General features: G+C 38.2%; 1 protein-coding gene across 1 annotated transcript; it reads left to right on the forward strand.

The window, feature by feature from the left end:
- Positions 1-664: 664 nt before the first annotated feature.
- Positions 665-12,119, forward strand: rabggtb (Rab geranylgeranyltransferase subunit beta). The gene is given in 9 exon segments (NM_001113165.1): positions 665-715; positions 2,754-2,861; positions 3,077-3,274; positions 5,896-6,001; positions 6,160-6,212; positions 7,091-7,201; positions 8,766-8,891; positions 9,641-9,790; positions 11,487-12,119. Coding segments are annotated over 9 exon segments (996 nt in total). The 5' UTR covers positions 665-712; the 3' UTR covers positions 11,628-12,119.

Here is a 12,119-nt window from a genome sequence, read left to right on the forward strand (position 1 = left end):
GTGTTTGGAAATAAGAGCCGCAGCTGGGGTCAGGGTGTACCTATAAATAATTTTTATGGTTTCAATTAAAAAAAGCCTGTGACCTCCACAGAATTTGCCACATTATGTCTCAGTGTGTTTACTTTGGCGGTAAGGGGGGATAGGGGGTTCCTTGACCTATGAAACCTTCCTAATTGGGTGCATGATGACGTTGGCAGTTTGCTTCATGACATCAGGGACACAGCGTAAATGTCATCCTGCATGCCCCCTTGTCCAGGTTTAAACCAGGCAAACGTGGCATACCTAGCTGCTGCCCAGGTGCACATTTGACAAGTGTTGATAAATGAACCCCGACAGCTAACTTGTACCACTGTCAGTTTCTGCCACAGTCCAATTCTCACAAGTTGTGTGTTTAATTCACTGTCACTGCTGACCTACTTCATTGCCTCGGGTTTTAATTTACATTGCACGTCGCTTTAGTTTATTATCGCTTTCTAAAGACGAAACATATGTAAAGTGTTTCCAGGAAGCTGCCTACAATCACGTTTCACAATGACAAACTCTAATCCAATCTATACCAGGGGTTCTGATAGGCTGTTGTGCAGGCACTGCATCAGCCCGCTAAATGCCTTTTCCGCAGGCATCACTGTGGGCAGCACAAGGAAGTCTCTCCCAATCCGCTGGGCTGGTGTCTTGTGACGACAACGCACAGGTGGTTCCGCCCTGCCCTGACATGGTGAGCTTTTAAAGAAATAATTTTCTCCTACAGAATCGCATTAATGGGAGCTTAAAGTTCTTGTAACCATGGAAGGTTTATGTTGCATTCTTTCCGTTCCAGCAGCATGTTTCGTGTTTGTCTGTTTGCGCCTCTTTCTTATTTGCGTCGCATTCCCCTCAGGTCTCTTCTTATATCGGTCCTTGGCATCATTCCCGTTGGCTGCTGTACCCCAAATCAACACAGTTATGAGTATTTAGCCTTTCGTTTAAATTGAGCTATATTTAAAATTCAGGGAATTCCAATTCATGAGTGTTACTTTACATAGTTCTTCATGGTGTACTGTGTGTTCTGCTTGCTTGCTGAAGCCTTAACTAATAAGTAAAAAGAAAGAAATGGGAAGAAAATAGCTCAGCTGTAATGGGCCAGCTGAGCACAGTTCTAGGCATTAACCACGCCACACCTACTGATGGATTGTTGAGTGGAGAAAAGCACGTATATAACTAAATTTTTATATATATATATATATATATATAAGTATAGCACTGAATGAGTATCACTGAATGTGACCAAAATATTGGGCTCCATATAAAACTTTTTGATTTTACTGTTGCACATTTTTTGTGCAATGTGCTTGCAATAAAGGCATAAAAGTTTTTTTTAAATGGGTGTGCTGGTCTGATATATTTTTTATACAATTGATTTGACTGTGCACCCTGCTTTGTGAGTGTTATATATTAATGTTATTAAGTTCATGAAACTAAAGCTGGCCATGCGATATTCAGTGTTTCGGTGCGTGTATGTATGTATATCTTTATAAAGCGCTACTTATGTACGCAGCGCTGTACAGTAGAATACATTAATACAAACGGGGTTAAAGATAATGGATAAATACAAACTATAACAATAAATACAAATAAATACAAGGTACAGTTGCAATAAGAGTCAGAAAACACAAGAGGAAGGAGGTCCCTGCCCCGTAGAGCTTACAATCTATATGGGAGGGGTAACTAACAGACACAAATTATGGCGGATCGACGAGACGACCGATATCGCAAAGGTTGCAGATATCGGTTGTCTCGTCGATCGGCCAGATTTTGATTGGGCGTTGTTGAAGGCACCCCGAACAAAATCTGCATTCAGGGCTGAATCGGCAGTTGGAGGTAGAATTCCTATTGTTTCTACCTCCACATCTGACGATTCAGCCCTGAAAGTCAGTGGGGGAAATGAACGACCTTTCCTGTGACCGATGGTCGCAGGAAAGATCGGAATTGCTACGTGTATGGCCACCTTAAAGCTTGTTGCATTTGAAAGACTCAGTAGAATGCAACTGTGCTAAAATTCAGAGTGCTGGCCAGTAGAACCAAGTACAATACGGGATCAACACATGCATTTTAATGTTCTTCTAAAATGTATGTCAATATTTAATGTTAATATTTGGTAGAAAATAAAAAAAAAAAAATTTAAATTGAGGCATTTTCTGACTTGTTATTTAAGGCTTTGGTGTATGTGGTATGTGGTAAACTGTCCGCCTGTGTTTCATAGGCAGGTAGAGAGAAGTGGATCCGCAGCTCTGTGTAACTGCACTGACAGGCAAAGCTTTGGCCTGAGTGCAGCTACACGGAGGGGAAATCGGCTCGAAACAACACAAAAGCATGCATTTTTGGGCCAATCTCTGCTTCTTGTATCTGCAATCAGGCTTATGCTGTGCCAGTCAGTGCAGCTACACAGAGCTGCCGATGTGAGTGGATCTGCTTGGACTGTACACCCCTTGCTTTATTAAATAATCAGACGATTTTGTAACTACTGCAGCAATCTGTGTGTAAAAAAACATCTTTGCAAATGCAGTTACATTTAATCTCGCAATTGTTAAAACATAGCAACAATGAAAATAATAATTGCATGTGCTAATGGACACCCTTAGATTGTCCATAATAAACACTGTTTTTTGCAAGGTTTCCTGACCGTAATTAGCTTAATAGCAACAATAGTATCATGGAACAGTAGTTACGTCTATTTACTTTAGATATGCAAACAATGCTTCTATCATTTTTTTTAGGGAACACCACAGAAGGATGTTGTTATCAAATCGGATGCACCAAAAACGCTGCTACTTGAGAAGCATGCACAGTACATTGAGTCATATGGAGCTAAGAAGGATGATTACGTATGTATCACAATCCTATATAAAATGAAAATGTGAAGTGGTTAATGGCAACTCTTTGTTGCCAGTTTTAAACCAGGAATTATATTGTATCCATGATTTTTTTCTGTGTATTGTTCTGGCAGGCACTAGACACTAGGAAGTCATGCATTTTTCTGAACAAAATAATGCAGAAAATAAATAACACTTATTTATAATAGACGTATTACTTATTTCAGGAATACTGTATGTCAGAGTATTTACGGATGAGTGGCATCTACTGGGGCCTGACTGTTATGGATCTCATGGGAGAGCTGCAGCGCATGAACAAAGAAGAGATACTAGCATTTATCAAATCGTGCCAACATGATTGTGGTGGATTTAGTGCTAGTATTGGTCATGATCCTCATCTTTTGTATACACTAAGTGCTGTTCAGGTATAGTGCCTTTTTTATACTTACATTTTCTTAAATTCTGTTTAACATTTAGATGGGTTTTCTGGCACCTGTTTTCATGGGGAAATGAACATCAGTGCTTTACAGAGTGCTGAACAAGCCTGTTTCACATATAGTTTAAATATTTAATAGCTTATTTGTGAGTACCTCAGTCTAATTTTTTTTCTAGCTATAGCCATCTCATCACACTCATGGACACACATTTGCACTTTTTACACTATTGAATTATTAAACATCCTCTACAATTTGAACTGTCTTTGCTAAAAATTAACACAATAGGTAAGACTTTTGTTAAAATTACATTCTGTCTATTGTTTTAATTAAAAATCCATATTTTCCTATTTTTTGCCATTTCATGAAATTTGAGCTATTTTCACTGACCAAAGGCTGATGCCACATGGCTGTTCCTCGCCTGTGGGGAAAAATGCAGGCCGACAATCAGCCCCTACACGGCATCAGCCTTCTACTTTGCCTGGATCTGGGACCATTGTATTGGCCTGGGTGTAGGAACATGCAGTGGATCCTGGCAAAGAAATGCAAGACTTTGAGTTCATGTTCAAAAGGGATGTACACTGTCCCTTTAAGGGTATTTGTTTCAGGCCTTAGTTGTCTTTGGTGGTTCGAGTTATTTCTTTAAACCTTCACTTCTGGCTCTTTTTCTTTAGCTCATCTTTTGTTTTTGCTTTTTTTTTTTTTTTAAAATATGGCAGAGTAAGCCCTATTCTTTTAAATCATTTTCCATTATATGTGTGTCTGTCTCTAGATTAGTGCCGGCCCGTGGCCTCCATTAAAGTCTGGCTGCTGTCAAGTTGGAACAACTAATATACCTCAAAAGAGGAAGCCCAAACAAATTCCATAAAATCTGGGACCAATGGCTGGATAAATACCCCCTCCCCACTATAGTAAATGACTAATAAAATATATACAGTTATAGGGTTTCACCCATATATAAGTAACTATAACCAGAATGTGTATTACTGTGCAATAAAACTCTATTTACTTGGTGAAAAACTTTTATTGACAATGTTAACAGGCCATATATTCCATGTTTGACAATTGTATACCTCAACTACTGTAATGCCCAATGTATACTCAATAAAAAGTACCTGAATTAAAAAAAGAAAAAGTCTGGCTGCTGTGACTGCTTACCTTTGTGAAAGCTTTAAATGGTATCAGTACTGAGATTAACTGGCCCCCTGTACTGGTAACACCTCAGATTCAGGCTGTAAGCCACTCTGGGCACACTTGTAAGGCCCTGCATTGTTCATACCTTAGCCTTTAAAGTGGATGTTTACCTTTAAATTAGCTTTTAGTATGATGTAGAGAATACTATTCTGCAATCGGTCTTCATTTTTCATTATTTGCTGTTTTTGAATTATTTAGCTTTCTGTTTACCAGCCCTCCAGTTTGGAATTTCTGCAGCCGTCTGGTTGCTAGGGTCCAATTAAACCTAGCGACCAGGCAGTGACTTAAAAGAGAGACAGGAATATGAATAAAGGAGGGCGTAAATAGAAAGATAAGTAATAAAAAGTTACAATAACTATAGAATTGTAGCCTCACAGAGCAATAGGTTGTTTTGGCAGCTGGGTCAGTGACCTCATTTACAAGTTGGAAGAAGAGGATGGCAGATAATTAAAAAACTATAAAAAATGAAGACCAACTGAGAAGTGTCTAAGAATGGGCCATTTTATAACACACTAAAAGTTAACCTAAAGGTGAAATAGCCCATTAAGTGCCCGCCTTGTTATGTTGTTCACACCTCAGACGCAGGAGTGATACCAGCATTGCGTCACTGTACACGATTGGTTACTTGCATGGTCTTGGTTTCCCTGTCTTCTGCCCTACTCTGACTGTGTGCACTGACTGTGTGTGCCATACTCTGCCTGCCCTATGCTGCTTGTATACGCCATACTCTGCCTACCCATGTGTGCCATACTCTACCTGCCCAGTGCTGCCTATGTGTGCTGTACTTTGCCTACCCTACTATGTGTGTGCCTGGCCTATGTTGCCTGTGGGCCATTTAGGTGTTTGGTGGTAGGAGGAGCAGGCATATAGATTTATGAGTATGTCTTAAAGCAGCGGTTCTCAACCTGTGGGGGTCGAACAACCCTTTCACAGGGGTCGCCCCATATTTCCGATGGTCTTAAAAGTAATTTTATGGTTGGGGGTCACCACAACATGAGGAACTGTATTAAAGGGTTGTGGCATTAGGAAGGTTGAGAACCACTGTCTTAAAGGGATACTGTCATGATTCTTATGATGTACTTTTTATTTCTAAATTATATTATTTACATAGTAAATAATTCACTCTACTATTTAAAATTTTATTGAATCAACAAATTTATTTTTTTTAGTTTTAATATTGGTGTGTAAACCGCCATTTCAGTGCATTGTGCCTGCGTCTGAGCCTTCAGAAGGAGCCAGTGCTACACATTAGAACTGCTTTCAGATAACCTATTGTTTCTCTTACTCTTATGTAACTGGTGGAGTCCCAAGCAGGACTTGTATTTCTTACTACTGAGTGCTAATGTAAAAAATGTATATAATTGTTTATACTATGCTTTTGCCAGGCTTCCCTTTGATTTGACTTTTTTTACCTTCAGATCCTCACACTGTACGATAGCCTTTCTGCAGTTGACAGCAATAGAATTGTTGATTATGTGCAAAGCCTTCAAAAAGAGGATGGATCATTTGCTGGAGACAAATGGGGTAAAATAGTTTTCTTTTACTTGTTAAACAATTTAATCTCTAAAATATGACTAAAGCTCCAAGACTTAAGCTCAAAAACATCTTGGTCTTACACTCCTGGATACATTCTTTAACATTCTGAAATAGGATATTGATTCTGTTTTTCTCTCATGTTGCAGGGGAGATTGATACACGATTTTCTTTCTGTGCTGTTGCAACACTTGCCCTTTTGGTAAGTTAGATGTGCGTTTTTTATGAGATTTGCAGAATGCCACAATGCATTCTTCTGTTATAGTGCAGTCATGTTGGCTTATCAGCGACACCATGTACTTACACTGTAAGATACATAAACACGCACTGTGTCACACATTGAGGGGGCTACTATTTCCTAGAAAAAACTAAATTCCATGCTTTGCATGTATGTTATTGCCTCTTTAATATGGAGATGTGGTAGCCCTTTGTTCAGGCTGTGGTTCATTCCTGCCTGTCTAATGTGGACCCACAGCAGCTTTTCTTATTGTTTAAAGTTATGCTGACACATTCCTATGAAAATTCATAGGATTTAATGGCCTATTAATATAATTAAATTAATATGCTGCAATTTTTTTCTTTCCAGTTGAAAAGGCTTATGATTTGTTGTCATTTGCATTTGTCCAGTTGCAACATTTGGATTGCTACATTTTTTATATACATGCTAGGCTTATTTAAAATGTTTCTAAACATTACAGTGTATGTTGAGACATTGCTGTGATTCCTAAACAACTAATTATGTCAAATGATTAGACGCTCACAATTGGATCACATAATGTGAATTAAATGGTTTTGATTTTTAGCATTGACAGCAAGGGGAAATTTCAGTTACAGGGAAAGGGGTATTAAGAAACACTGCATGTGCCATTAGCCTAAACGTTTTATTTATTATATTTGCTGTAAAGGGTTAATTTTTTTTGGGGGGGGGACTAGGTTATTAATTGCCTGTAAGGATTATTTACAAACAAAAAAGCTAAATTGCTCCCCAAGTTTCATGTTTGCTTTCATTTTTCTAATTGCAAAATATTCTTTTAATTTGGTTCTAATTTAAGTATTAAATTATGTAAATCTTTCTTGCAGGGCAGGCTGGATGCTATTAACATAGAAAAAGCCATAGAATTTGTTTTATCTTGTATGAACTTTGATGGTGGTTTTGGTTGCAGGCCAGGTTCTGAATCCCATGCAGGTCAGGTAAGAAGTGTTTCTGTATATGCAGAATATAGTAGCTGTTTGTATTTGTTGACTACTTACCATAGAAAATGCCGTGGGTGAGTTTTAAGCAAAACGCACACACAAACACACACACACATATTATATATATATTTATAAAAAAAGTCCTCACGACATCACCTCACTCCAAAATGCTAATAGATAGCCGCCCTTGTGCTATAAGACCCATCTATCTAATTTGTACGGGAGCCATCTTGAAACAAATAATAAACAGTAAGAAAACCAACAATAATACTGCAGAAGCACTAGTGGATTAGGCATCATAATGAGTACAGTGTTTAAACAGAGAAGAGTAAGCAGAAGTACAGATAAGTCTGACTGGTAAGCAGGAAACCTGGCTCTGCTGCAATTTTTTTTTGAGCTGTAGTTCATATATATACACAAGAGACAAACAAACAAATGGTATTGTGATATATAACTATTTAGTTACTGTGTCCAGTTCAATGTCCTGTGCCTAGAGCTCTGCCAATATGCCTTTTGCCACTTGCAGATACTTTTTAAGATACCATTTAAATCAATAGAAAAGGCTCAGCCTATGACAAGCAGCAGGTGCTGATCATTTGGAAATGACAATGCATTTAGTCCCTGCCTCATGGCTTCAACATCTGCCATTGGCGGAATTCAAATTATTTGCAAGTGGGAAAGGGATTTGGGATGACTGGCATTTGTCCTGAGATCACCTTGGAGCTCAAAAGACCTCAAAACTTCCCAGTAACAGTTACCCAGATCTAATATTATTTGTGCATTAAAAAGCTATTTTTAATTGCAATTTATAATTCCTCAAAAGGGGAGATTATTGGAATGAGTTACATTGTGAGTATATTGGTAAGAATTATATAATTCTGCATTGCAGCCGTTACCATTCTGTGTATGATTTTTTAGCACATTCAGAAAGTTTGTGATTTTGTTAGCATAAAGTATGACCTATGCCATCATTAGCCACATACCTTATGTTAGCATGTATGTTGTCAGAAACATAGATGCTTTTGGTTTAATTTATGTCTTGGAAAAAAAAGGTTTCTTAGCCAGCAGCATAATCCAGTTGCCTGTAGCGTCCTTCCCATGTTGCCTGCAGCCCTAGCCCCTCTGGGTTACAGTTTGAGGATGCCACCTGCTGCCATTATGCTGATTTTCTCAGATGTTAGAAGCAACACCTTCCTGCTGTGATTATGCTGCTGGCTAAAAATATAATTACTTAAGTTATGCATCTGTTATATCATGAATATTTCTGTTATTATGTTATTATTTAATCACTTCCCTTATGTACCCACAAAAAGCTTAAAGCATCTTTGTAATCCACATTTCATTGAAGACGTAATATGTTAATGCTGGATCAGTTGCAAATGATGAGAACCAGTTTGCATTTCAATTCACAATTTAAATTACCACACAACACAAGTTAAAATGTAACTTCGGTGTTCGATGTACAATATTTTTCTGTTACTTCTTTAATCTTGGATAATGTAGTGATTTGAACAAGTTTTTTCTATTACATTAACAAACATTTGCTGTTTTTTCATTTTAGATCTATTGTTGCACAGGATTTTTGGCTATAACAGACCAGCTACACCAAGTCAATGCTGACTTGCTTGGTTGGTGGCTTTGTGAGCGGCAGCTGCCATCTGGTGGGCTCAACGGGCGACCTGAAAAGGTACAGAGCAAATGTTATGCTTGGTAAAATGGAGATGAATAGCTTCCTTCTGACGCAAGCCGTTTGCATTTATTTAATCACATCCTATTTAAAATGGTGTTGTCAATGATGTCCTGTAAGTTCAAACATGGCAGACTTACATATGTAAGCAGAGGTTTGGGGTAGCTGTAAAAAACGATTTACATTTTTTATTTAACTTTTTTGATGTCTGTCAGAATAATCAAATTCTCTCGTAATTACAAAGTCCCATATTAGATAAGGATGGAAAAGGAGTATTACAATAATGTCACAAAAAAGATTATAGAATAAAAATATACATGGTGGGCCCTGCTGACAAGAGAGTACAGTCTAGTCTGTTAAGTGATGAAGGACCCCTCTGTGAGGCAAATTGGGGATCACAAATTGGTTAGGGTACCTCCTTGTAGATCAGTGGTTGGCAGACCATTTGAGCTCAAGTCCCACTTGGAGCTTTCCCTAGCCCCCCCTTCATTAGAAGTTTGCAGATATAAGAAAACAGTGTGGTGCCAGTCATTCAGGTATAGGTGAAAAAAGAAAGGAAAAAAACACGCTAGGGTTTAAACACTTAACTCCCATATTTGAAAAGTTTTACAATTCTGTTTGTGCTCATGAAAATTGCATTAAGATCAGTCACTTTTTTTGTTTTTGAAAACCTCATGTTTTCTTATTAGGATACCTCTACCTCTGTAGCCATGTTTGTGTTGTTACCAAACACATTTATATATTTTCAGCTACCAGATGTATGTTATTCATGGTGGGTGTTGGCTTCCTTAAAAATTATTGGTAGACTCCACTGGATTGATAGAGAGAAACTGCGGTTATTTGTATTGGCTTGCCAAGATGAAGAGACCGGAGGGTTTGCTGACAGACCAGGAGACATGGTATGTTATTTTCCAGAGTAGTGTCACTCAGTCTTACCTTTATAACTTGTCATTGTTGTGTAAGGCAAGTTGCCCAGGTCTATAAATCTACCATTTACACTATTAGTAATATTAATTAATAGAAACCTTTTTTTCATTATTAACCTACAAGTTAGAATTAATGTTAAACGTGTTAAAATATGTGCCAGAAACAAGTGTCTGCTTCAGTGGTGTAACTAGATGTTACTGGGCCCCACAACCTATTCTACCATGATATATTAAAATTGCTCATTATAAGGGCCTTACTGGGCCCTTTGCACTTCTGACCCCCCCCCCCCCCCCCCCCCCCCCGCAACTGCAGGGTCTGCTTTTTCTGGGATTCGTTAAGATACTAGATGATGTTAACAGGGCAGGAGGGAGCAAATTATTAGAGACAAACAGGACATTTAAAATAAGCAACAGCTGAAGAGGGTTTTAAGAAGTGAAAAGGAAAGAGTGTTAGATTTTCAGTGATAAAGTCAGTCTAGTCATAAAGAATAAAAAGACACTTGTTACCAATAGGGCGATACCAGGTATATCTATTAAGCTGCATACATTACTTTCCATTATATCAATTACAACAGTTAGTTATTTCAGTTGTCTCATTGGTATGACCTTCAGATCTCTGTTCCCTCTGTTACAGCTTTATTTGTTTAAAATAACAAGAGAGCCATAAAGCTCATGCACATATTTGTAATCCAGGCTGTTCACCTCATCTGTGGCTCCCAGGTTTTAAAATTGTTTTTCTAAACGTCTTTTATGCTGTAATGATATATATATATATATATATATATATATTGTATATACTTTTAAAGGATAAGGAAAGGCTAATAAAGAGTTAATCTCAAGCTGCAGGCATACCTTCAGTTGTCTCAATAGTGCCCTTAAGTCTCCCCATATTTCACCTGTTCAGATGATCAGAAGCCAAACAGGAAGAAAAAACGCTGAGCTGTGTAAAGAAAGTTCCCATAATGCCTCACTCCTGCAACGAGACCAAGTGTACATGCTCAGTTTGTAAGACTATGGGGCAGATTTACCAAAGCACGAATTTGAATCCCGAATGGCAACAATTCGGATTAGAAACGAAAATTTTGCCGTCTTTTTGTCGCCGCTGTGACCTTATCGTATTTTGCGCAACTATTTCGTCGCCATCGCGATTTTTCCGTATTGAGCGATTGAAAACGGCGGAAAAACTGATCTGATTTTTTTGCGACGGTGACAAAAAAGTCACGGAAAATATACGAAAAAGTCGCAATGGCAATGAAAAAGTCGCGGAACATACGAAAACGTCGCAAAATACAGATCATAACGAAAGAAACGCATTCGGACGCCTTCGGACCGTTCGTGGATTAGTAAATGTGCCCCTAAGAGTCAGCTTCCTGCTGATTGGCTCAGATCCACATTCCTAAGGGGGGAGGAGTGAATTCTTAGCATTCTTGAGGGACGGGAGAGCAGGAGAGGGGATAGAGCTGCGTGTCTCTGGCACATGAATTACAGACACAACAAATCTTTTGACAGAGAAGTCATTGCAGTGTTTCTGTGAGTGCTTATGGCTGTATTTACATAGACCTTTCTGATAAAGCTTACTTAGTTTTTACCTTTCTTTCTCCTTTAATTATAATTTTTCATATCAGATTCTGGAATGCTTCAGTTAAGATGATGATATTTTTGCTTTCAGGTGGATCCATTTCATACACTGTTTGGCATTGCTGGGCTATCTCTACTGGGGGAAGAAAGAATTAAGCCAGTTAATCCAGTGTTTTGCATGCCAGAAGAAATCCTTCAGAGGATAAACATTCAGCCGGAACTTGTGAGCTAGGGAATTATAATTGTGCTGGAAAAACGATTGTCCATCAGAACTGCTAACATTCTTCTTGTTCCCTTTATTTAGGGTAATGTCATAGAATGTGGCACTTTGTATACATTTTGTCTCAGCAACTTTTCTCAGGAAAAATGCTCAGCAATCTGTCATTGGCCTAAAAAAATTGATGGGAAATGCTAGGTGTGGCACATGATAGCAACCGTCTCCATCAGTCTTTATGGTTAAAAATGTGCATATCCTGAGAACAGCAACAGACAAAAATCCACACAACATTGACTTTTGATCACTGCTACTAATGATGAAACCTTCACGACTTTCCACTCAGTAGGAAGGAGGTTACTTTTGACCCATTATTTTATCAGGAAACAGAACCAGGTGCCCTGAGATGCAAGGATTTTAGAGATATTAACAATCTATACTTGTATAGCTTATTTATTTCATAGCAACAATATGTATTCAAAAATGTAATTAAAATCATCTAAAAAAAAA

This window comes from Xenopus tropicalis, chromosome 4 (assembly GCF_000004195.4).
Source record: "Xenopus tropicalis strain Nigerian chromosome 4, UCB_Xtro_10.0, whole genome shotgun sequence".
NCBI classification, from domain to species: domain Eukaryota; kingdom Metazoa; phylum Chordata; class Amphibia; order Anura; family Pipidae; genus Xenopus; species Xenopus tropicalis.